A 27793-nucleotide genomic window follows, 5' to 3' on the forward strand; every position below is an offset into this window, starting at 1 on the left:
ATGAAAAGCAATGACACATCAGGTCAGCAAGGTAAAATGTTATAATACTACCACATAAATACATTTTATTGAATTATTTCTACAAAATATCCTGCATATCAGAGTAAAGTTCCATGAAACTTTTTTTCATTTTAAGGGTATAAACCCACACACCGTATAAGCAGTGTATTTATCTGTCTTTTTTTTGTTAGTTTTCTATGTTTAAAGTGTACTTGTCATTATAAAAACTTTTGGCATGTCATAGAGACATGTTAAAAGTTTTGACCGACCCGGGTCTGAGTGTTCAGACCCATACCAATCATGAGAACGAGTAGGGAGAGGACTGAGCTGCAGCAGACTGTGTCAGTGAAGAGTCTGGCTCCATAGACTTCCTCCATAGGCCGACTCATCACGCGAGACAGAGTCAGGAGAGGATCACGCTTAGCATAGTCTTCTCCCGGCTTGTTCTCACGATTGGTACACTCAGACCCGAAACAATTAAAAATTTTGATATGTCTCTATGACATGTAAAAGGTTTTTAATGCTGACCAATACACTTTAGTGTCACTGTCATCATGGAAAACACAGCACTTCCTGTTCTCTGACTTTTTTTTTTCCTCAAGAAACAGGAAACAGTCAGAAAACAGGAAGTCCTGTGTATCCCAGATCATCTGAGCGCTCACAGAGAGACGGCAGTCATGTGATTGATAAACACATTAAGCCATGACTCTCTGCACTGGCCGGAATTCCTGTGTTTAGTCTGTTTTTTTTTCAACCAGCACAAGACAGAATTCTGCCTTCAGGAGCCTGGAACTGGATTTCTGGTAAGTTCAGCTTTGTTTTACTACAACTTTGATTAAAAAAAAAAATAATGAATGTATATTGCAAACTTGCTTTATATCACATATACTGCTGATTTAGATTTTGAAAGTTATAACGACAGTGACACTTTTAATTCAACATGACCCCCAAACTGCGGTCCATGCTCCCTCTGTGACGATATTTGGTGTTTTCTCTATTCAAAAAAAGAGACCAAACAGAGGAAATGCCAGTCCTTTGTGCACTCACAGAAGGAAAGACACCTCATCATGCAGGTTGTATATCAACTGAGGGCAATTAACTTAATTATATTACAGTGGTACCTTGGTTCAAAAGTAACTTGGATTGAGAGCGCTTTGCAAGAAGAGCTCACAGTTTCTCAAAATTATAACTTGGTTTAAGAGCATTGCTTTCGTTTAAAAGCTTACGGGACTGGGTGGGAAGGGCATGGTCTACATAGTGGGGTCTACAGCACTGTACTCTGACCCAGGAATTCTCCATCACCTTTCAAATCATAGCAGACCCTTATGATTAAGGGTGCCTTCACACGTACCGTATCGCTGCGTTTTTAACGCTGCGTATTTAACGCTGCGTTTTCATGTGAAAATCAAAACTGCCATGTAAAAATCACACCACAAACGCAGCGATAAAAACGCAGTGATACGGTACGTGTGAAGCTACCCTAAGGGTAAATTCACATGTACCGGATCGAAATCCGCTGCGAGTATGTAAAGTCCCATACTCCTTAACCCACCGCAGCCCGGTGAGTACCCATTCACGCACTGGCCTGGTTCTGTGGCTCCCAGCTCCCTGATGTCCAGCTAAGCCAATCAATGCGCTGTCCCGCCATAGCGGGTTAAGGGTCTTTACTAAACATGAGCGAACCTTGAGAATGCTTGAGTTCATCCCAACCCAAGCGTTCGGCATTTGATTAGCGGTGGCTGCTGAATCTAAAGCTCTAAGGTTGTCTGTAAAACATGGATACAGCCAATGACTATATCCATGTTTTCCACATAGCCTTAGGGCTTTATCCAACTTCAGCAGCCACCACTAATCAAATGCCGAACAATCGGGTTCCGATGAATTCGAGCATGCTCGAGGTTCGCTCATCTCTAGTAAAGACCCTTCCCCCTTAACCCGCTGTGGCAGGACATCGCATTGATTGGCTGAGCGGGACATCAGGGAGCTGGGAGCCACAGAACCAGGCAAGTGCGTGAATGGGTATTCACCGGGCTGCGCGCGGGTTAAGGAGTATGAACTTTAGATACTCGCAGCGAATTTCGATCCGGTACATGTGAATTTACCCTTAATTATAACAGCGTGTTCCCACTTTGGTGCCCATATGTATGCCAACCACTGGGTACTTTTGCCTGTTTTTAACTGCATTAATTTAATTTAAGAATAAATTATAATTAACATTTTCTGAAAGTGGCTAAAAATTTGTTAAAAAAAAATCAAAAACAAAAATCCTGTGAATAAGAAACGGCTGAATAAGAAACCAACTTCATCGCCGTTTCATTCTCAGCGTCCCCTTTGCTATTCGTTTTCTAACCTACTGTAAGTTATTTTGAAAAGGTGTATTCCACTTACAAATAAGGTTGGATATGTTGCTGCCCATGGGGATAACATAACAAACAAACTATTCTTACCTTTCCATGCTCCTCCGATGTTTTTTTACGGCACCATCGGGTCCTGGCCGAGACGATCGATACGTTGCTGCTAGAGATGAGCGAACCTGGAGCATGCTCGAGTCGATCCAAACCCGAACTTTCGGCATTTGATTAGCTTGGGCTGCTGAAGTTGGATAAAGCCCCAAGGCTATGTGGAAATCATGGATATAGTCATTGGCTGTATCCATGTTTTCCAGACAACCTTAGAGCTTTATCCAAGTTCAGCAGCCCCAGCTAATCAAAGTCGGTTTCGGATCGACTCGAACCTGGTTCGCTCCTGTCTAGTTGCTGCCCATGGGGATAACATAACAAACAGCGGACTCTTACCTTTCCATGCTCCCCCAGTGTTGTTCTATGACATCTTCGGGTCCTGGCCGAGACGATCTATATGTTGCTGCCCATGGGGATAACATTACAAATGGCGGACTCAATTGGCTGAGCGGTCTATCACCCTCAGACAAGTCAGTCTTGGAGGTGGAATAGTTTCGACCGGACCCAAAGATGCAGTAGAACACGAGGGGAGCGCGAAAAGAATACGCTGGGTTTTTTTTCCCCCCATGTGTAGCAACATGTGTAAAGTTTTGTGAGCGGAATACCCCTTTAAGTGATAAAACAATAATAAGTAATGTAATTATAGACAAATAAATCTTAGATTTTCTGCCAGGAACACCCAGCCGGCCAGTAACAGCAGTCACCATAGTGTGTGACTAGAATGTATACAGGCAGGGGCACTGTGCTATGGCTGCAGATCTCCTCAGTGCCCTGCATAAACATGGCGCGGCAGGGTCTCGGTTAGGGCGCGTTACACATGGCGCGGTGGAAGTGACGTGATGTTACGCGCTGGAAAGATGTCGGACGAGAAGCTGAGGCGGGAGCTGAAAGCGCTGGGCTACACGCCGGGGCCGATCACGGACAGCACGCGCCGAATCCTGGAGAAGAAGCTCGAGAAGTTACGGACCGAAGCCAAGAAGTCACAGAACAGCAGGCGAAGCGGCGACAATGTGCGGAAGAGCCGGCACCGCAAACCGCGGGAGGAAAGCGACGACGACGACGACGAGGAGGAGGAGGACGACGAGAGCCCGGAGAGGAGCACACCGGAGCCGCCGCCGCCTCATAGACAGCAGTACCTGCCTCCTAGAGTCAGGGCGGACTGGGACAGTGTACAGGAGGAGAGCCGTGTGAGGGGACGAGAGGATGGCGGGAAACGGACCTCAGGGGAAAGTGACATCCCTGAGAGAAGCTCCCTGGGCTATAAGAGCTATGCTAGTGACATCCCTGAGAGAAGCTCCCTCAGCTATAAGAGCTATGCAAGTGACATACCTGACAGAAGCTCCCTCAGCTATAAGAGCTATGCAAGTGACATACCTGACAGAAGCTCCCTCAGCTATAAGAGTTATGCAAGTGACATCCCTGACAGAAGCTCCCTCAGCTATAAGAGCTATGCAAGTGACATCCCTGAGAGAAGCTCCCTCAGCTATAAGTATACCAGTGACAACCCTGAGGGAAGCTACAATAGATATTCTAGTGACATCCCTGAGAGAAGCTCCCTCAGCTATAGGAGTTATGCAAGTGACAACCCTGAAAGAAGCTCTATTGGCTACAATAAGTATACAAGTGACAACTCAGAGAGTCTCTCTAGGTACAATAGGTATGGCAGTGACAACCCTGATAGAAGCTCCATTGGATATAGTGGATGTTCAGGTGAGGAGCTGAGGTACAGACCTCCAGGTGACAGGAGCGCAGGTCCATATGTCCCCAGCATTAGGTCGGCCCTGGACTCTCTGTCTCACAAGACTCATCTGGACCTGAAGCAGGAAAAAGCTTCACATCCAAAACCCGCCTGGTCCAAGAAGCTGGAGCGTTACCTGTCCAGACTGCTGCGGCTGCTGTGCGTCCTCCTGGTTCTGGTCTTCGCTGGTATCCTGCTTGTGAAGAGCGGCGTCCTGAGCACATCACAGGACAATGGAGGTAAGCTCAGTGCGAAGTATTCATCCTGCCCAGTGATACTTATGCTCATGTGCAGATTTATTGTATAGGGGTCTCACTGATGACTAATAACGCTAAGGGTCCATTTACACAGAAAGATTATCTGACAAAGATCTGAAGCCAAAGCCAGGAATGGACTTGAAAAGAGAAGTCTGAGGCTTTCCTTTATGTCCTGATCTCTGTTGATAGTCTGCTTCTGGCTTTGGCTTCAAATCTTTGGCAGATATAATCTTTCTGTGTAAACGGACCTTAGGCTACATTTACAGGGTGTGTGTATAGTCTGTACCTGCGGATGATGTGCAGCTGAAAGGACTTAGGAGTTCCTGGCGTCATCGTTCATTATGAATCTTTTAAGGTACTGTAGACGCACGACTGTGTTACACATCTCGCCGCTTTAAAGGGGCATTCCGGGAAAAATTAGCTTTTCCCCTATCCACAACGGGGGGTCCGACCCCTGAACCCTTCCCCCCAGCAATCTCCGTATGGGTTCCCACCGGCTCTGTTACGAATAGGCATAAATAGAGTGGCGGGTCGAGTGCCGACCCAGGGCTCTATTCTTAACAGAGCCGATGGGGTCCGATAAGGAGATCGCCAGGGGGTTCAGGGGTTGGACCCCCTGCAATCTCCTACTTTCCCCTATTCTGAGGATAGGGGAAAAGTAAATTTTTCCCGGAATACCCCTTTAAGTACCACCTCTGTGCTGCGGATGTGCCTATCCAGGATCCCTGAGTGTCTATGTGCTATATCTTCTTCTCCTTCCACCTTCTAAAACTCAACATGGACTAAACAGAACTAATAATCTTTTCCCCATCCCGCCCTCCATCTAGTATCACAGCTGCACTCTGTCCCCCAAGTCCGCTGCCTCGGGGTCACCTTTGATTCTGCCCTGACTTTTAAACCACACATTCAGACCCTGACCCCCCCTCCTGCCGCCTTTACCTCAAAAACATTTCCCAAATCCGCTCTTTTCACCCCTGACTCAACAAAACTGCTGGTACATTCTCTCACGCTTGGACCCGCTTGGATTACTGTAACATCCTCCTCTTTGGCCTTCCATCTAAAACCCTCCCTCCCCTCCAGTCTATCCTTAAAGGACAAGTGCCATGAAAAACTTTTTCCCAGTAATTGAAGCACATTACAAAGTTATATAACTCTGTAATATGCTTCAATCACCTATCTGCCTCCCTTCCCTGTCTTCCCCCCCCCCCCTTCACCCCCCACCAGGAAGTGTCCTAACTCACACAGACCTAATGACTGTCCTCACAGTCACCAGGCAGCTCCTTCTTGTGAGGATGATTCATCAGCAGGAGGGCTGCTCTAGGTCCTGTTAAAGCAGCCTCCCCCTCCCCAGTCCAAGTGATGGCTTGCAGTTGTTCAGCCAATGGGAGCTGAGCAAGCTGAGTCACCTGACAGTGGAGGAGGGGGGCTGCTGTAACAGGAAAAGGAGCTGAGAGAAGAGCTTGGTGACGGTGACGACAGTCATTAGGTCTGTGTGAGTTTCTTACACTTCCTGGAGGGGGGAAAAGACAGGGAAGGGAGGCAGATAGGTGACTGAAGCATATTACAGAGTTATATAACTTTGTAATGTGCTTCAATTACTGGGAAAAAGTTTTTCATGGCACTTGTCCTTTAACTTTGCTGCCCGACTAATCCCCCTCTGCCAATCCCTTCACTCACTCCCCATTGTCCAACAAATTCATTTTAAATTGTTGACTATGACAAGTCCATCACAACCTGCCCCTTTCATCTATCTATGATGTGATTTCCCTCTACTGTCCCTCACACAACCTCCGGTCCTTCACTGACCTCCCTTTGTGCTCCCCCCCCCCTTGTTTGTACCTCACACAGCCACCTCCAAGACTTTGCCCGAGCCTTCCCCATACTCTGGAACTCACTACCCCAACACATCCAGCTCTCACCAACCATCAAGACCTTCAAAAGCTACCTGAAATCCCATCACTATATACTACACTACAACCTGCAATAGATCTGCATCACACTGTGACTAGCTGCCAACTCACCTACTGTCTCCTTCCCCTCACCTTGTAGAATGTCCCCCATGGGGTCCTCTATACCTATGTACCAGTTTGCCATTTACCTTAGTCATGTTTTGATTTTGTAATATTCTGTTAACCCTTATTGCTTGTATAGCGCTCTGGAATCAAGGACAGTTTAAAAATAAATGACAATAAATTATTAATATAATATCGTCCGTAGTTATGGACTGTGCACGGAACATGTAAATGTGGCCTAAATATGTTTCTCAGTTTGGTTCTACAGGGATTGCTTCTGCTGTGCATGTGGCTGATTTAGACTGTTCCTTTTTACTAGCCGACCTTCAGGGATTGCTCAGAAACGTTCGACGGCCTCATATAGAATGAATGGAGCCGTGTGTGTTCCCTACATTGCATCTTCATTCAGGGGATTCCAGCAGCCAGGCCTTAGGACCTGTTCACACTATTGAATCGACATGTCAATTCTTTGAGCAGAGAGGCGTGAAGAGCAGAGGAGTGCATGGCCTCCCATTGAAGGATATAGCAGGAGGAATTTGGGGCGGAGTCTGCAGATGGGGGTTCCGAGCAGAATTTCAGCGCCGATTCCGTAGTGTGAACAGGCCCTTAAATACATAGTATGGTTGAAAAAAGACATGTCCATCTAAGAGTAGCATAAACTAGTGACAGTGAAACTGAACAGAATGATGCAGTTTCCATGGCTGCACAATTAAAGGAGTTATCCAGCATTATAAAAACATGGCCACTTGTCTCCAGTCTTTGTTCCATTGAAGTGAATGAAGCTTAATTACAAACCACACCTTACTTAGAGACAAGAATGGTGCTGTCCCTGGAAGAAAGCGGACATGTTTTTTTTTTAACTCTGGATAACCCCTTTAATTGTGTCATGTAAAGGCACTGCAAATGAACACTGATCGACACATTCTCCATGCTCAGCCATCTTATGGACAGAATTACCACGGAGAAAGACAGCACGGCCTGGAGGAGGGGAGTCGGATTTTAGCTCTGAGGTATACAGGGAGCTGCTGCCAGTATATACAGTGAGTACACAGGGAGCTGCTGTCAGTATATACAGTGAGTACACAGGGAGCTGCTGTCAGTATATACAGTGAGTACACAGGGAGCTGCTGTCAGTATATACAGTGAGTACACAGGGAGCTGCTGTCAGTATATACAGTGAGTACACAGGGAGCTGCTGTCAGTATATACAGTGAGTACACAGGGAGCTGCTGTCAGTATATACAGTGAGTACACAGGGAGCTGCTGTCAGTATTTACAGTGAGTACACAGGGAGCTGCTGTCAGTATTTACAGTGAGTACACAGGGAGCTGCTGTCAGTATTTACAGTGAGTACACAGGGAGCTGCTGTCAGTATTTACAGTGAGTACACAGGGAGCTGCTGTCAGTATTTACAGTGAGTACACAGGGAGCTGCTGTCAGTATATACAGTGAGTACAGGGAGCTGCTGTCAGTATATACAGTGAGCACACAGGGAGCTGCTGTCAGTATATACAGTGAGCACACAGGGAGCTGCTGTCAGTATATACAGTGAGTACACAGGAAGCTGCTGTCAGTATATACAGTGAGTACATAAGGAGCTGGTGTCAGTATATACAGTGAGTACAGGGAGCTGCTGTCAGTATATACAGTGAGTACACAGGGAGCTGGTGTCAGTATATACAGTGAGTACACATGGAGGTGCTGTCAATATATACAGTGAATACACAGGGAGCTGCTGTCAGTATATACAGTGAGTACATAAGGAGCTGCTGTCAATATATACAGTGAGTACACAGGGAGCTGGTGTCAGTATATACCAGGGGTGGGGAACCTTTTCCATGTGAAGGGCCAGTCGGGCATTAATAAAATCATTTAAAGGCCGCATACCATGCGTGGCAGTTAGTAGCGTGGGTTTTCAGCACCCGGGGCAAGGCAAAGTATTGTGCCCCTGCTATTGTAGTTAACCCCCCTGTGATGCCCCTTGTACCTGATGTGAATCCTTAGTGATGCCCTGTAACCAGAGTTAACCTCCAGTGATGTCCCTGGTAGCTGTAGTTAACCCCTTACTGATGTCCCTGGTAGTCTAGTTAATCCCCCCTGTTATGCCCCTTGTAGTCTAGTTAACCCCTAGTGATGCCTCTGGTAGGCCTAGTTAACCCCTCCAGCCATGTCCCTAGTAGCCTAGTTAACCCCCAGTGCCTGTCCCAAATAAAATAATAAACGTCCCATTCACCTTTCCTCCGCTCCTCCGCTGTCCAGGTCCTCTTTTCTCTCCTCTAGTCCGCGCCCGTCTTCTCCTGCAGGCAGCGCACGATGAAATGACGTCATCGTGCGCGGCCCGCAGGAGAAGGAAGACGTGCGGCGCTCTGGTGGGGCAGGGGACGTCACTCACACCATCCTCCTGTTGCTGCCACCTCTGTCTATATCAGGCAGCTGTCACAGACACAGGAAGATGCTGTGTATGCCGGCTCCTGCCCCCCCAGAGCGCCGCACGACACAGGGGGGCTGCTGGCCGCATCTGGAGGTTTAAGGGGCCAAATGCGGCTTGCCGGCCAGAGGTTCCCCACCCCTGGTATATACAGTGAGTACATAGGGAGCTGCTGTTAGTGTATACAGTGAGGACACACTGAGCTGCTGTCAGCGAGTACACTTACTAGTACTATAATATGACCAACCCTTTTAAGGCTGGGGTTTTCACATAGGCGACCTTTATTAGTAAATTAGAGAAAATTCCATAATTTTTGAAATTTAAAATAATGTCCTATTATTTTATGAGGTTTTCAAGACCACAATAATCACCTCAATACATCTTTTGTTGGTGGGGCAGTAGTAGTCTGGGACTGCTCTCCTGTGGAAAATACCGGACTAAAGCAGCGGAGCACACATTAAAGGGGCACTATGGACAATTTCCAAACCAACTGGTATCAGAAAGTTTTATATAGATTTGTAAATTACTTCTATTAAAAAATATCCATTCTTGCAGTTTCAGCTGCTGTATGTCCTGCAGGAAGTGGTGTATTCCTTCCAGTCTGACACAGTGCTCTCTGCTGCCACCTCTGTCCATGTCAGGAACTGTCCAGAGCAGCAGCAAATCCCCATAGAAAACCTCTCCTGCTCTGCACAGTTCCTGACATGGACAGAGGTGGCAGCAGAGAGCACTGTCAGACTGGAAGGAATACACCACTTTCTGCAGGACAGACAGCAGCTGATAAGTATAGGAAGACTGGAGATTTTTAGGTTTACAAAGAGTTTTATAAAAAAAAAAAAAAAAAAAAAAAGGGGGGGGCCTTCAACGGCCAACATCATAAATCACAGGTAGAATCGTAACACAAATAAATCAATCAGCTCCCGAGAATGGTCCGAAACATAAAATTAAAGGAGACCTGTCACCCCCGCCCGGGGTGACAGGCTCTCGACCCCCAGCTAGATCCCCTTATAGTTACCGCATGTCGCCGAGTGCCGGAGCCGGTCCCGGGACGGAGATATCCTGGTGAGAAGCCGGCGCGCGTGCTGTGGAGATGGGTCCAGCGTCCATAGAGAATGAATGGAGCCGTGTGCGCGCAGCAGAGATGGATACAGAGATGGATCTCCGTCCTGGGACTCGGCCACATGCGGTAACTATAAGGGGATCTAGCTGGGGGTCGAGAGCCTGTCACCCCGGCGCGGGGGGTGACAGGTCCTCTTAAACAGAGGATCATTTCACAAGTCATCATGTAATTTTGGCAAATAAGGAGATTATAAAAGAGAAAAAGAAAAGAACAAAACCTACAAATCCTGGGTCTGTCCACAGATTGGAGATTTTTAAATAGAATTACAAATCTATATACTGTAACTTTCTGAAACCAGCGGATTTGAAAGGAAAAAGTGTTCTATGGAGCACCCCTTTTTAAACACCCTCCATGTTGCCTATGCAACATCCTATGCAGTATGTACATTCTAACTGTATGGGGCATTGGCAGGTGGGATGTGTATTGCCATATGGCTGACGTGAGGGGTTAAATTATAGCTAAGTGGCTCTTGTATAAAAATGGTTTGACTCGGGCTTGTATGTTACCCTAGAGCACGCTGTTTTGTCACACCATTAAACACTTGTCCCCTGTGCTTTCTGTTCGCTGTTAATATTATGACCACTTGTTACATTAGTGTAGTCACACAGCGGAGTCATGAAGACATAACCCCCCCCCCCCCCCCCCCAGCTGACAGGCTCACTACATTTACTTGCTGTCTCTGTCAGTCTCCATGACCTTGTGTGATGTAGCTTGTCGTCTTGGATTTGTATGTTCATCACGACCTCACTTGACCATTTCTCCTAGCACTGGAGGTGACTGTGTTTACTGCCGCCGGGATATCTTGCTCATGACTAGGAGGCCGGAATGCTGTACGTTATGCCGTCTACAATGCACTTTTTTTTTCTCTAAAGTTTTTTTTTTTATTAAAAGTATTTTTCAGTTAAACACAAAACAGTTGTAGAATAAATTATAGTTGTATCCTACAGTGTTTCTGTCAGTAGGATACTGATAAAGGGGAACACCATTAAAATATATATATTTTTTAAACCAACTGGTACCAGAAAGTGTTATAGATTTGCAATTTACAGTGGTGCCTTGGATTACGAGCATAATTCGTTCCGGGACCGCGCTTGTAATCCAAATCCACTCTAAACCAAAGCAAATTTTCCCATAAGAAATCGCCGATATGCAGACAGTCGGTTCCACACCCCAAAAATAATGATTTATTATTCGGAATAACAGGTAAAACAGATGAAACAAACATTCAGAAACAGCAGAATATGTGATATTATAAGTTACTGTACAGTAATGGAGAGGATGGGAAACACAAGGGGGGACAGAGACTGCAGGGAGTATGAAGGAATGAGCAGGACAGATGTGGGCACATACATGTAGCGCTCTCTGGCCAGGGAGAGAGGGGTTACAGCTATGGAGAGATTACCTCCACAGTCCTGTCCCCTGATGTAAGCCCCAGCCTGAAGTGGATCTGCTATGATTTGGAAGGTGAGGGAGACTTCCTGGGTCAGTACAGGGCTGTAGACCCCGCTATGCAGACCATGCCCCTCCTTCACTCGCACTCCCACCCAGTACAAGGAGCTCTTAAACCAAAGCAATGCTCTTAAACCAAGTCACAATTTTGAAAAACTGTGAGCTCTTAAACCAAGGTACCACTGAACTTCTTTTTAAAGTGTAACATTGTCATTGATTTTTTTTGTAGAAATCAATACACATCAGTATCAGTAGTACAAGAGATTATAAGAAACTGCTATAGGTTTTATTAAGCAAAAAAGCCTCATTATTCAAAAAGCTGTTTTGTAACCCCCCCCCCCCCCCAACCCTAACCCCCCCCCCCTCTTTCTAGTCTGTTTATTATCAGGCAAAGCAGTCTTTTATCACAGAGAAGCAAAGTGAGGACAGCTTTGCGGAGTCCATTATAACCTATGGAGAGGGGAGGGGCCTATGGAGATGATGGAGCAGGGAGAGAAGAGAAGCAGCTCTGCTGTTTGGAGACTGACTACAGAAAATTTTGGAGTCACAGGTCAGAAAGGTCAGTGCAGGTCTGGGAACTTGATGAGATAAGTTTGCAGGAGGATGTGTTTTGCAGGGTTGCCTTTTCTCCTCTCTGTGCTCACTCATCTTCCTTGACCCCTCCCATCTCCATAGACCATAATGGACTAAGAAATTCTGCTTCTTCTGAAGGGGGGGAGGCTAAAAAACAGCTTTTCAACTATAAAAAAAAACCTATTACAGAGTTTCTTAAAATCACTTGCACTATTGATACTAATTGATTTCTAAAAAAATTCCATTTAAATGACAGTTACTCTTAAAAAATCTCCAGTTTCCAGTACTTATCAGCTGCTGTATGTCCTGCAAAAAGTGTTGTATTCTTTCCAGTCTGACACAGTGCTCTCTGCTGCCACCTCTGTCCATGTCAGGAACTGTCCAGAGCAGCAGAAAATCCCCTTAGAAAACCTCTCCTGCTCTGGACAGTTCCCGACATGGACAGAGGTGGCAGCAGAGAGCACTGTGTCAGACTTTAGGGTTCACACTGCGGAATCACCGTGGAATTTCAAACCAATTCCATGCTGCAGACTCCATTTGAAGTTCCCCCTGTCACATTGATTCAATAGCATGCCTCCCATACGCTCCACCATCTGCCTAAAGAATTGACATGAAGTATATTACAAATCTATATAACTTTATGGTACCAGTTAGGTGCCCCTCCTAGTCATGAGCAAGATATCCCAGCAGCACTATTGCGTGTGAAATATCCTATTGAATCAATGGGACAAGCAGAAATTCAGACTCAGCTGGAAATTCCACACTGATTCCATACTGTGACACACCATTTCCTGCAGAACATAAAGCAGCTGATAAGTGCTAAAAGATTGTAGATTTTTAATTAGCAATTTACAAATCCGTATAACTTTCTGACAACAGTGGATTTAAAACAGTGCCCCACCCAGTTAGGGGTGGATGTGCCGCCAACATGACGCAGTGCGCCACCCAGTGAGGGATGGATGTACCCCACCCAGTGAGGGATGGATGTACCCCACCCAGTGAGGGATGGATGTACCCCACCCAGTGAGGGATGGATGTACCCCACCCAGTGATGGATGGATGGATGTACCCCACCCAGTGAGGGATGGATGTATCCCACCCAGTGAGGGACAGCCGCATCACTCTCCTTGTGGCAGGAACCTGCAAAGTATTCCATTTTCTATTTGAGGACTGTGTGGCACTTAGTAATGTTCTTACCCTCCAGGTCGCTGCTACTGTTACTGACAGTAAGAGAACAAGCTGTGCTATTCCAGCCAGTAGAAGAAGAAAAAAAAAACGAAACTCAGCGTATATAAATGTCAATGAGAGGGGGAAGAAAAGAGATCACACCATATCTGTCACGGATCCTATAAAAATAAAAGCTGTGACGCCTGACTTTCATGTATTCACATGTATCGCTAATTTATGCAGAAAGACTTTTTACACTTGATTCATTAGTCATGCCATTCAGTGTGTACACCGCCTAACCTGCAGTGTGACGTGTTTAATGCAAACATCTCAGCATCCGCCTGGAAGGGAGGAAATGGATACGTAAGCTTGGTCCTCAATACAGAATGCATGTAACGTGGCACCAGTCAATAAATAAATGGCGACTAACAGACGTCTTTTTTACTATATATTTGTTTTCCAGTGAAACTGCTTCCTTCTGACTGTGAAGGCAGAGGAGATACGGTAATTGTATTTCTTATGGATTTCTTTTCTTCTTTTTATTTTCTATGGGAGACTGTGTAATTTTTATCTCTCTGCACATTCTTGTAAATTACTGCCTGTCCAAGTCTAACCACCGTCACAGTGATGCATTCACAATAACCGTTAATACCGATACTATATGCAAGTGGTTTGTGTACTGTGCGCTTGTTATGTAAATAGCATTAGGGTGTTGCATTTTTTCCCACAAAGCAAATATTATCAATGAAGATGCAACTTCTGCTTTCTGTGAGCCGTTGATAGAAGGTTTATACCGCAGTATGCTGCTACTTAAATCTTGAACTTACATAGAGATGAGCGAACCTCGAGCATGCTCTAGTTGATCCGAACCCAAACTTTCGGCGTATGATTAGCGGTGGCTGCTGAAGTTGGATAAAGCCCTAAGGCTATGTGGAAAACATGGATATAGTCATTGGCTGCATCCATGTTTTCCAGGCAACCTTAGAGCTTTATCCAAGTTCAGCAGCCCCAGCTAATCAAATACCGAACGTTCGGGTTCTGATCGACTCAAACCCGAACCCGGTTGGCTCATCTCTAAACTTACAGTATGTACACAAGGACTGTGTTTTAGGACTATTTCTTATCGAACTGTGAACTAAAAGAAAAGCGAGAGACTGGCCCAGATTTACTAAAAGGGCAACACTTTTTTTGTATTTTTATTCTTTTCCTTTTTTTTTTAGCATGTCCTATATTTACTCGAAAGATTTATTATGTGGTTTATGTTGGGTTTTTGATTTTGTACTGAAACGGACAATGCAGAAAACAACAACCAAACGGAGGACAAGAAGGATAACCCCTTTTAAAGTGGTTTGTTTTCATATTAGTGAAGTGTTTGGTAAAAAATGGTAGGCACACAGTCAAAAGACAAAGAACGCTAAACACGCTAATAAAGTTATACTTACCTGTCCACGCTTCCCCAAGTCCCTCCTGCCTTTTTCCTGCTCATCGCAGCTGAAGCTTTTGAAGCTGTCTCTGAAGTGACAGACTGCATAGCCAATCACTGGTTGTGGGCCGGCTGTCCTGTCTCTACCAGTGATCGGCTGAGCGGTATCTGACTTCACTTTTTGCCTATATAAAGCCCTTGCTGCATGAAATTGAGCCGTGTAATAGGCAGAGCTAGCAGATTGGTGCTCACTTACAGCAAATGTCAGGCCGTCTAATACGGCCCTTAGCAAATCTGGGCCACTGTATTCACTTCTGTCCTTTATGTATGGAAATCACTGTTATGTCTTAAGGTGTAATTTCTTTCTAGTGTGTGTAAAATGGTACTGACCAACCATAAGTACGCAGGATAAAGGCCAGTTCACACAGAGCAAATGCAGCTGAACTCTTGTACGAAGAATCGCGGAAGCCCTCCAATAGAGTAACAGTGTCACACTGAGGATGGCGGCATTCCATGGCGTAGAGTTCTGCCATGGAATTCCTCGGCTTTTGCTCTGTGTGAATGTGGCGACTAATTATACAGATAATATGATAATCCATCCCCACCACCACCCAGCAAGGCTATGAAGCTTGCTGTACTGCTGCATCATGGTAACACATGCTTTTACATCATAGCTTTGAACCGTGTGTGCGCCCAGTCTTTTTGTGAAAAGACTTTTATTCAGTAGTGGATAGAGATGGTCTGTGGTCCCCTGTGCCCAGTCGACTACAGCACCTTTCCTCTGCATCCTGTCTCTACCCATCCCCCTGCATAAAGAGCTACATGCAATGCTCTGTACGAGACCCTCCTTATAACTGGCTTGGTGTCTTGTACTAGTGGTGCAGTCGTGGGCGATAGTCGGTTTGTGTAAAAGCGCCAGCCATCAACCAAGGAGCGTGAGCATGCCAGTTAGCACAACTGATCGTGTCTTCTAAAGGCTCTGCGAATCGATTGCCCATATCGGGCTGTGTGAAAGGATCCTTACTGAGGCCTCAGTTTGTACACCCACTCTGCCTGCATCAACAGAATGATAGTGCCAGAATGCAAAGTTTGCTAAGTGCCTTCTTGTAGTCGCCTTGTCTTGTAGCAGTACAGCCAGTTTCATAGTCTTGGTATGGGTAAGGGTACATAGCGCAGTGTGCTGTGCTGTTGTTGTCTGGTAAAATGCTGGACACATTCACTTAAACCCAACAAACATTAAAGGGGTTATCCAGCGCTACAAAAACATGGCCACTTTCTTCCAGAGACAGCACCACTCTTGGGTGGGGTTTTGCAGCTCAGTTCCATTGACATGAATAGAGCTTAATTCCAAACCGCACCTAAACTGGAGACAAGAGTCGTGTTGTCTCTGAAAGAAAGTGGCCATGTTTTCCATTTCACCACACATTGAATTTTTTCCTGGTTTCGTAGTGTACTTTATGAAAAAATTCAGCCTGTCATTGCAAAGTACAATTAGTGGCGCAAAAAAATAAGGGCTCATGTGGGTTTCTAGGTGAAAAAATGCAAGTGCTGTGGCCTTTTAAGCACAAGGAGGAAAAAAACAAAAACGCAAACATTTAAATTGGCTGGGTCCTCTAAGGGTTAAAGTGTACTTGTTGTTTAATTTTTAGTTTTTTTTGCAGAAATCAATAGTACGGGCGATTTTAATAAACTTTGTAATTGGGTTTATTAGCCAAAAAATGCATTTTTATCATGAGAAAGCAGTTTGAAGCTCCCCCCCCCCCCCCCCACCCCCGTCTTCACTGTTCTCTATGGAGAGGGGAGGGGTGGAGGGAGATAAGGCACCAAAACAGGACAACAAAGAGTTAATTTACAGCTACATCACCAGGCTATCTCCTCTGAAGTCACCTCTGAATACCGACTTTCATACAGCTCCCACTGTGTAATCCTTTGTTCTCTGCTCTCTGCTGCCGACTAATCTCCCTCCTCCCCCTCCCCTCTCCATAGAACAGACAGGGGTATGTCTGATGCAACAAGATGTGATTTCCTGATAATGAGCAGTGAATGGGAGAGGAGGGAGGGGGGGATCTGGGGAAAAGTCTTTTTGAATGCAGATAATGGCATATTTGCCTAATAAACCAAATTACAACGTTTCTTAAAATCGCCTGTACTATAGACTTCTGCAAAAAAAAAAAAAAAAAAAATACAACAGTGACACTTTAAGAATCCATCACCTATCACTTTCTGTTAATGTCAGATTAGAAGAATCCAACTATTATTCTTGGCTGATGTCTTCTGGTAATAAGTTTCCTTTATAGATTTAAAGTGATACTGTCCTTACAAAAAACTTTTCACATGTCATAGGGACATTATAGAGACATGTCAAAAGTTTTGATTGGTCCGGGTCTGAGTGTCCAGCACGTCCACTTTACTCTGTGAAAAAAAAAGAGTTGGACAAGGGATAGGATGTGCTGCAGAGCTGTCCTCTCCCCGCTCGTTCTCCCGATCAGTAGGGATGTGAGCACTCAGACTCGGACCGATCAAAACATTTGACATGTCTTTATATGTCAACATTTTTTTTTTAACAACAGTGACACTTTTTTATGTTCTCCTTCATTTATGTTTCTTATTTGTTAAAGTTTATTCTTTATTTCCACAGTTTTGCAAAGCCAAACAGAAGGAAATTAGTCTCCAAATCTTGTCAGAATTATATGATTTTCTGTCCTTAGAGGCCGGTATGTGATTTCTGTTCCATTATTTGCTATGGCATTACATGACTGTCTTCTATAGATCTATGTTGTCTGCTGTTAGTTCTATTTAATGAACACTTACACCAAATGTTTTTTTTCCCCATAAAGACATAGGGGACATTTGACATCTGTGTAATTTTTTTGCGCAGGTGACAATTATTACAAACCCTGCTTATGCTTGATTTCCTTGTGCAAAATTCACTATTAGGTACACATGCTTTGATAACTCTTGCTCAGTGTTTTAGCTTGGCTTAAAAAAACAAACTATGTAAAGATAGGAGTGGAGTACTGCAGTGCAAAAAATTGCATTTTTGCACCAAAAAAATGAAAATTTCAAAGGATAAATCTAATGAAAAAAAGAAGGTAATAGAAAACCACGGCCCTTCCCAGTGAACAGTGTCTATCCCAAGTTAGTGGTGCAAAAATGAGCTTAACTGACAGAAAAAGTCATTTATAGGGGTCAGAATATGGCAATTTTGAGCTTTTTAATTTATTTTTAAGCATTGCAATAAAACAAATTTGGGTGTTGTAGTGTCGCCAACCCACAAAATACAGATAAAAAAAGAAGCAAAGTAGCAAAAAACAAGTCTTCATATGTAAAAATAAGTGTTATGGCTTTAACATGTTGTCTTAAATCCCCCCTGTTAGGCCGTTATGAGTGTGGAAACCCTTCTGGTCTGAATAGTAAATGTATTCCAGTCAACAGAGCAAAGGAGCATGTGATGGTAAGTAGATTTATAGACTCATATACTTGCGTCACATTACCATAATCCTTGGATTCTTAAAGCGACTCTGTACCCACAATCTGACCCCCCCCAAACCACTTGTACCTTCGGATAGCTGCTTTTAATCCAAGATCTGTCCTGCAGTCTGTTTGGCAGGTGATGCAGTTATTGTCATAAAACATTACTTTTAAAATTGCAGCTCCATGCCCTACAGGCTTATCTGTGCCCTAACTTTGCACTGTCCCTCCTCCCCGCCCTCCTCATCATTATTATTCACCACCTGTGTTACCACAGCACATGGGCTGGATCGTTAAGACACCTGTGCAATGTTCAAACAGAAGTAAATGTTCCAGTGGCATTCCTAATGATGAAGAGGGGGGACAGAGGGGTGGTGCAAAGTTAGGGCATAGATACGCCCGTAGGGCACGGGGCTGCAATTTTAGAAGAAATTTTTTATGACAATAACTGCATCACCTGCCGAACAGACCGCAGGACAGATCTTGGATTAAAAGCAGCTATCCGAAGGTACAAGTGGTTTGGGGGGGTCAGATTGTGGGTACAGAGTCGCTTTAAAGGGAATGGGTCACCTACATTTTCCTTTGCCGATTTAGAGTCAGATACTAAAAGGTGTTCTTTTATTCTGTTCGGTCTTATTTTCTGACTTTTTTTATTTTACTTTTTGTACATGGGAGCGGCCATCTTGCCTAAGCTGTTCTTTTCAGCATTTAGTGACATGCTTTACAGCAAGCCTCATAGACATAGACAACAGTAGACAGAGTCAGTGTCCTTGAGATGAATGTAGAACATTACTGAGCATGCTCTGTGACCTGTGAAGAGGTCACTCCTCAGGAAACTGCTATTTTCTCCTCTATCTACTGGTGTCACATGTTGCCGCAATGCTGTATAGATCACCTTTACAGCAGCCTCCTCTTATCACCACAGACACAACAGGAAGTCTCAGCTTAGTTTTTGCCCCAGTGGTAAGAATGAAAACTGCAAGATCTCAGGATTATATTATAACAATGAAAGGAGAAAAAAAAAAAGTCACCAAAAATTCTTTAAAAAATTATTTTAACATTAAAATATTATTTAAACAATAAGTAATTTTCTCATGACACATTCCCTTTAAACCCTTGTTTTGTTTTTCCCTGTGTTCTCACTAGAATGTGAGCGGACATTCGGCTGAGAAATTTGACACTGCATTGGACTGGATGCTGAGCAGCGACAGACATTTTGGCATATGGTGAGTAGAAATCCAAACTGAAACCCCACTGTTTACCAGCACCAAGAACTACACCAATCTAAAACAGTGCATAGTGGGTTAATGGAAGCGAAGTCCGTAGTTAGTCCTGGAGACAGCAGAGGTCATTTGGCTACAGGGGGAGTGTTGGATTTAAGTTTTAGCCGAAATCTACACCCGCTTCTGGACAGCATAAAGTTCAGTCTGCGGCTCACAGGCAGCTTCAAATGCGACTAATAGGAGGGGTGCATCTCCCAATAAACAAGGAGCAGATTGCTCCACCACAGAGTGTATAAAAAAACAACATGTAATATGCAATATTATGCCCCTGGTTGTTATCTGAAAAATATATATATTTTTTTTACTTGATTGCTGGAATCTGATTTGCTTTATGCATCATCACTTTTCACTGTCTTGTTACATGTCACCCGTGTGCTGCCGTAATTACATTTTATTATTTATTTTCTACACAATCCGTGTCCTAAAGCTGTTTACAGAAGAAGATGCCTTAACATATTAGAAATAATACATTTACATTGAGGTGCGCTCATACATGGCGGATTAGCTGAATCAAAAAAAAAAGGGCCTCTGCTTTAACCCTTTGCAATTAAAAGGGTGAAATATGCAATAAAACTCCCTATGTTTTGCAGAAAATCTGCAGTAAGCCCTGTATTCTTTGTTTTATGTCGGGAATTTTTTTTTCACAATGTGTCAACTGGGCTTTGAATCCCGCATTCATTTGCATTGCATGGTAGTTTGCTGCATATTTTCCCTGTGGATTTCTCAGTGAGCGTGTCTTTACAGTACATATGTGTGTACGTGTATGAATTTGTTAAACAATTATTAAACGTATTATTAAACAATGCACAGTGCTATCCTATATGCTCATATGAATTTGCTCATGTCATTTAAAGCGTAACTGTCATTTAAATGTCACTTTTCAGAATCAATATATCAGTACAAGTGATTTTACTACACTCTGTAAAAGGTTTTATTAAGTAAAAGAGTTTCTTTCTGTACTCAAAAAGCTGTTTTGCTACCTCCCCCCTTACTTCTGAAGAAGCAGGATTTCTGTGTCCATTATGCTCTGTGGAGAGGGGAGGGGCTGAAGGGGGATGAGTGAGCAAGGAAAGGAGAAAAGGCAGCCCTGCACAGCACATCATTCTGCAATTTTATCTCACCAAGCTCCCAGATAAGCACTGTCCTTTTCAACCTATGACTCCAGTATTTTCTGTAGCCAGGCAGTCTCCAAACAGCAGAGCTTCTTCTCTGCTCTCCCTGCTCACTCATCCCTCTAGGCCCCCTTCCCTCTCCATAGGTTATAATGGACTCAGTAAACTGTCTTCACTTTGCTCCTTTCTGACCTGTGAATCCAGTGTTTCATGTGCCCAGACAGTCTGCTCTGTCCTCTTCCTGCTCACTCATACACCTCAGCCCCTCCCCCCTCCTTAGTCAATGGACTCCGCGAACCCGTCTTTAGTTTGCTTCTCTGTAATGAAGACAACTTTGCCTGATAATGCACAGATAAGAAAGGGGGGGTGCTGGGAAACAGCTTTTTTTTGCCTAATAAAAGCTATTGCAGAGTTTCTTAAAATTGCTTGATTTCTGCAATTAAAATTTAAATGACAGTTACACTTTAAGAAGAGAGGGGACCCTTATCATGAAGTAGTATGGGGATATTAATTTCTTACATTGTGTTTTTGTGTTTAGGGCAAAAGGCGAGGATGCAGAGCAGCTTGTCGCTGAAAGGGCAGACGTCTTTTGTTTTGAATCGTCTCGACCAAGACTTGGATTTGTTTGTCGATTGAAAAATGCGCTTTACACAGCAGTTTCAAACCTCTTTTTGGCTCTTCTTGGTAAACAAAAAAAAAAGACTTTTATAAATATTGTTTACTATATAGATCTCTATAAAAATCACAATTTAAAATTATTTGATTTTTTTTTTTACACAATTCTTGATTTAAAAAACAAAACTTTTTTTCTATTTGAAGGCAGCCTCAGATAATATTTTCATGGAGTTTGACCCTGTAGTGCTCCCCCCCCCCCCCCCACATAGGTAATCTTCCTTTTGTAAGCACCCCTGTATGTAATCTCCCCTATAGGCAATCATCCTTGTAGTAAGACCCTTCCCCTGTAGGTAATACCCCCCCTCGGTGTCTCCCTGTACAAGTCCTGCAAGTTTGAAGCTGGGAGAGAGAGCGGCCTCTTGTGGCCAGAGGCAGAATGCTGTGTGCAGCCCCAAGAGTGACTGTCAGGGCAGGAAGCCAATGGCCCCTTGCTCTGTCAGTGCACTGTATTTTACTATAAGGGCTTATTAAATGCACAGAACAATGTCACAGATGAGGCTATTGTTATTTCTTTGGGAGTTATGCCAGCTATTTACTATAATCGCATTTTTTCTTAGCTCGTGTTATAAACGGAAAGCCTGTACATGACGTGCAGTTAAAAGTTCCATTGGGCCAGGTTTACACAGGGTAGTTTGGTGTAAATCTTGATCTCATTTTTTTTGACAATTTATCAAACACTAAACCTGGCTTACAGACACACACTTGGGAAACAAGTTGGTCAATTCACTTTCTACAAAACTAGCCTTAGGCTGGGTTCACACTACCCTTGTGCCCTCCGTGGTTCACATTTACAGCATGAATAGCACAGGTCCCATTGGCTTCATCTGGTGACTAAGTTCATTCCCCAGCCTACAGTTTGGCTGTGAGACATCTGATTCCTACTGAATGTCCTTTCAGTTATATCTGAGAAAACACAATGTTATCCCTGCTTATGTAGTAGTTTTATTCCTTGCTGTTTTCCATTCGCTCACAAAGTGAGTTTGTATAGATATTGGCAGTTCAGTGTTATAAATGTATTTTTTACTCATTGGATTATATCTTTCTTGCTTTTACCAGGTATCTTCATTCTGTGGATAATTTCGATTTTTTTGAAATATCATTGGCAAAAGTTGGAGGAAGAAGAGAAGCAGATGTTTGCAATGATAGAGAAAATCATTGGTAAGCGTTATATAAAGATTCACTAACCCTTGTAGGTGACTGCAGTCAATTCTAATGATGTTTGAGAGCACAGAAGGGATTGGACTGAATAGTTCTATCCATTCAAATTCTCATAAAGGTTCTTATTTCACTTTGTAAGATGTTGTGAAACACCACTACAAGGATTGGACATTGGGAAGAGAGCAGAGCCCGTATGTTGGGATCCTGCATGTCAGAGATTCATTGATAATGCCTCAAGATAGGTAAGCAGCAACTTATATTAATTCTTCAATTGCTCTGACTATCTGTACATCATGATGCATTCCTTTGACAACAATTTATAAAAACTTTTTAAGTATATGTATGCAAAAATGGAATGACGCTGCAACACTTGCTCCTCACATAACAAGCCCTCATATGGCTGCGTTGATGAAAAAATGAAGCCATGGCTCTTGCAATTCAGTGAAACTAAAATTAATTTCTCCATAAACATGTTTGTTTGTACAACATTATCAAAATGTGTGTTCTGCAGGATGGTTAAAGCGACTCTGTACCCACAATCTGACCCCCCCCCTAAACCACTTGTACCTTCGGATATGCAAAAAACAAAGAGTGGTCAGCACTCACAACATAAAAGTCCCTTTAGATGGAATGTGGTGTTCTTATTATGGCTGTATGCCTCTCCACGAGCACGCGAGAAAAAAACCCCGGACCCAAGGGCATCCAACAAGGTATAAGCACGAAAGTACTCTCCAGCTCGCTTGATTACTTTTAAACCTTTATTGTATAATGTTTAAAAGGCCTTTTAAACATTATACAATAAAGGTTTAAAAGTAATCAAGCGAGCTGGAGAGTACTTTCGTGCTTGTACCTTCGGATAGCTGCTTTTAATCCAATTCAAGATGGGTACTATAGGTCACGCCAGTTTGACAGAGCTGCAAGTTTAAAAGGTGTTTTTTAGGACAATAACTGCATCACCTGCTGAACAGACCCCAGGACAGATCTTGGATAAAAACAACTATCTAAAGGTACAAGCGGTTTGGGGGGATCAGATTGTGGGTACAGAGTCGCTTTAAAGGGGAACTATCTGCAGGTTAAACAAATCTTACCTGCTGATATGTCCCTATTGCACAGGAGACGCCAAGGAGGAAGATATGCCGCTTACCTAACTCCTCTGCGCCATTCCGGTGCAGTTAGTACTGCTGAGACCGTCAGGAGCACTGCCTGCCCCCACAACTCTGTTCTGCCCGTGGCCGGCCCGACACTTTCTAATGATAATTAATGAATAGAGCGGGCTGGCCTGGGGTGGATTGACACTATGGGGGCGGGTAGGGGATGTTTTCTGTATGTTTTTAAGGAACACTCCATATATAGAGTACACACATACACAATCCCAAGCATCCAACGCTGAAGCCAGTTTTATTCACCTTTATGACAAATTCACAGTTTGTTTCCGAAACTGGAATATAGTTCCATAAGTGGTCTTTCATATATTAGTCTGTGCTTTCATACTGTAGAAAAGCTATTTTTATTAGAGAGGTTTTCCTGTCTTCTAAGGACTGTAACACCTCATACCTGACCCTGCTTGGAGCTCCGCTTACCGCTGTCTGTCAATCAAGCAGAGCAGGTATGGGGGGGGGGTAGTTAGGAGGCTGACTGGCTAAACAGAAAAAGTTCAGGGGAGGCTTGGATGCTTTTCTTAATAAATATATTAGTTATGAACACTAGAATACATGTGATAGGACGCTGATCCAGGGATTATTCTTATCGCCATATTTGAGTCAGAAAGGGATTTTCTCTCTGTGATGGGGCAATTGGCATCTGCCTCATGAGGTTTTTTGCCTTCCTCCGGGTCAACAAAGTTGGGTTATATGTTGATCCACGTAAAGAAAGAATGGAGAGGGCACTCACCCTATGGTGTGATCTTCTTTATTGTAACGTAGTGGTTAAAGCTTAACAGGACATATGCGGGCTTCTTGCAGGACGCCAGGCACCTGGGAAATAGGTTACAGCTGGTTCGCGCTTGCGCGCTTCGTCAGACCTCGCCTCTCCTGTCCGTACTGGGTTTAAAAACATGCCCCCGATGACGTACAGCAGTAGGCGTTACATTCTGAATAAAAACAAATATGAATCTCTTAATACAAGCAAATGCTTAGATGAACATATTCAGTTCAATCTTGTCGTTTAAACCTATATCGGCTTGCGCTTTTGTTCTAAGTATAAGTCGGGCTTCTTTTTGCAACAATATTTTGTTTGTATCTTGCCCGGCTTTATTGAACACACGCTCTAAGCCTACAAACTTCAGACATTTTGTGTTCCCTCCGTGGGTTTCATTTACGTGTTTTATTAGTTTTGTGGCTCCTTTTTCTGTCCTGCAGGGTTATATGTTGAACTTTATTGACCTTATTAACTATGTAAGGAGCTTGTAAGCCTCTCTGACACTTTTCAATAGAGAATAAAAACATTTTTCTATGTTCTGGAAGAACGAATGGATTTATAAAAGTTCCATGTGTCGCCTTATGATAACAGCTATCTAATAATGTCGTCAGTTTGGAACATGAATAATATCTGACAGATTTGCTCTAGGCAGCACAGGGAGACAAACAGGGTGCACGCCACAGCAGGCCTCATCCAAGGTCCGAAGGTAACCAGATATAGAGACTCCAAGGCAGCTCAATAGCCTTTATTCACATCATGCAGTATTTCTGCATAAGGCTATCTTCACACTATGCACAAACAATGGTCGTTGTTTGGCACTCAAACAACGTCCGTTGTAGTGTGTGTCAAATAACGTCCGTTGATGTACCGAAAATAGCAGTGATTTCAATGCACAATGGCTGCAAATAAGTGACATGTCACTTATTTCCCCAGCTGTACCAAACAAAGATGTTAATCAGTACATTGTGTGAATACCGGCCGTTGTTTGCATTGACTTCAATGCAACACATGACAAGAACGGCTGTTTTAATTGCCAACAATGGCCGTTCTTGTCATAAAAAATTGTTGTGTGAACATAGCCTAAACCTTTATAAGCAGTGATCTCACACACGTAAACTGTCTGTACAAAAGCAATGTGCTAGTCAAAATGAGTAACCTATACTCCATTCCTAATTCACTACAACCTGTTCTCTTATTGGAATTGATAAACAATATACAGATTAGATCACATGTGCTCCTCTAAAGCTCACCACAATCTCACAAACTGTGCAGACTGGGATCCCACATAAAGGTTAAAGAGGATGTACCACCCGGTACATCCTCTTTAACCTGAACCGACGGATCGATCGGCACCGGCACGGGGAGGCCGGTGCCGCAGTCCGTTTTTTGGACCGCCGCCCGGTTCACGTGCACAACGCCGTTCGATCCAGCGGTATCGGCCGGTGCTGAAGCACTGGAGGCCGGCCGAGCCACCCCCAGTGGGAGGGAATTCCCTCCCCTGTATGACGCGGCTCGCTAAGAATGAATGGAGCCATGTCATACAGGGGAGGGAATTCCCACCCACTGGGGGCGGCCCGGCCGACCTCCAGTGCTTCAGCATCGGCCGGTACCGCTGGATCGAACGACACTGTGCACGGGTACCGGGCGGCGGTCCGAAAAACAGACCGCGGCACCGGCTCCCCCGTGACGGCGCCGATCGGTCCGTCGGTTCAGGTTAAAGAGGATGTACCTGGTGGTACATCCTCTTTAAATTGCCCAGCCTGATAGGAATTGTCATCAAACTAAAACATACTAAGAGAGCTGGTCTGTTCTCATTAATGTAAAAACAAAAGTTAAAATTACTGAAGAGTTAATGCAAGGAAATCTAACCATGCTGAATTTTGAATTTTCTGTCACATTTAGCCAGTGTTAAAGGGGTCCTCCGATTAAAACCCACTTACAAGATAGGAGACGAGATTGCGGGTGGTCCAACCTCGTTGCCCCTCGTAATCTCCGGGGTCGGCATGTGACATGTGGCTCTGGTCATTCTCTATGGAGCCCCCAGATACAACCGAGTGCTGTGCTCAAAGTTAAGGAGCCACGAGGCGATCTCGAGATCACCCCCCACCCCTGATCCACCCCTTAATATCTTACTTGTCCCCTATCCTGTGAATAGAGGACAAGTATGTTTTAACCGGAAAACCCCTTCAAACACGTAGATTAAAGGGAACCTGTCACTCCAGCTGCTGGGGTGAAGCCTGCCCAACCCCCCCCCCCGATGGAGCCCCTTATACTTACCCCTTCCTCGAAGACTCTGTCCCACCGCCGAGAAATCCCCGTCGGAAGCCACGTGCGCACTCACCTAGCAGTCACTCTATGGGCGTTGGACTCATCTCTGGTGAGCGCGCGCACGGCTTCCGATGGGGATTTCTCGACGACGGGACAGTGTCCGGGACTTTGAGGAAGGAGTAAGTATAAGGGGCTCCACTGGGGGGTCGGGAGGGCTTCACCCCGGCAGCTGGGATGACAGGTTCCCTTTAAGCAAGTAGATTACCTGCAACTTAACGAGTCCATTTTTGCAGGAAACATTTGAAGAGAGTGTGGGATCGTGCAGTACAGTTTATCGAAGAAAATGAATCTCGCCTCCGTACGGAATCTCAGCGTGTAGCCGGAGCCGATTTGAGGATGTGGCGATGGACACAAACACGGAATGAGCATCCAAGATGAATGCTATGCTTCACTTTAAGTTCACGCAATCTACAGATTCATTTGTGGCTATTGGACATTGGTGTTTCCGCAGCAGTTTGCTTTAACTGCGCAAAAGCTGGTATTTATGAAATCCATACCTCACCTTATATCGCGAGTATTACCCGAGTGTGATGAGAAGGGGCTGAATCGAGCTGCACTAAATAGTGAGAAAATTTGCCTTCTTTCTTTTGTATAGCACAATAGTTTTATGTACATTTTTACAGTTGACACTGCTGAAATATAAATGCTCAGTCCATTCGGAAAAAGTTTTTTAAAAACATTTTGTACTGCGTTGAATACGTTTGGAAGTGTTCATTTATAATGTGTGCCTATTTTCAGCATTTTTATACCCAGATCACTGTCCGGACCTCCTTGTGTAATATAAGGTGCCGACCAACCAGCATACTCCCGAACCTTTTACTAGGCCCTTCGCTTCTAGGTGTAATCCCTTTATGAGTAAGAAAAGCTTGGGGGAGGGGGAAGTATAGAAGGGGTGTATGAGATGTTGTAATTTGCTCTTGCAGGGGCTCATGGGAGATCTAGACACTTGCTGTCTCCTCGCTTGGCTGCTCTCGTTCTGGACGGTGGTTATTCTCCTGCACAGCAGAGATGTTGTTTATAAGCAGCAGCACAGAGGCAGAAAATTCGATTATTGGAGAATAACACAACACCTGCAGTACTGGAATTAACTGTTTCGGTGCCAATGTTATGTTTCATATTCATGTACGCCTAATGCACCTTTTTCAGAGCCGCGCAGAAAATAAAACCATTGTTCTGATATCCCTACCGTCCTATAAAACATTAAATAAATGAGTCTTGTTAAA

General features: G+C 44.2%; 1 protein-coding gene across 1 annotated transcript; it reads left to right on the forward strand.

The window, feature by feature from the left end:
* Positions 1 to 3281: 3281 nt before the first annotated feature.
* Positions 3282 to 27793, forward strand: LEMD2 (LEM domain nuclear envelope protein 2). Its single transcript, XM_069971465.1, has 9 exons — positions 3282 to 4436; positions 13667 to 13707; positions 17265 to 17340; positions 18004 to 18080; positions 19244 to 19323; positions 21031 to 21176; positions 22224 to 22325; positions 22465 to 22567; positions 26804 to 27793. Exons 1-9 carry the CDS (start codon positions 3299 to 3301, stop codon positions 26946 to 26948), a joined length of 1908 nt encoding a protein of 635 aa, XP_069827566.1. The 5' UTR covers positions 3282 to 3298; the 3' UTR covers positions 26949 to 27793.

The sequence above is a fragment of the Dendropsophus ebraccatus genome, chromosome 5 (genome assembly GCF_027789765.1).
Source record: "Dendropsophus ebraccatus isolate aDenEbr1 chromosome 5, aDenEbr1.pat, whole genome shotgun sequence".
In the NCBI taxonomy this organism is placed as follows: Eukaryota; Metazoa; Chordata; class Amphibia; order Anura; family Hylidae; genus Dendropsophus; species Dendropsophus ebraccatus.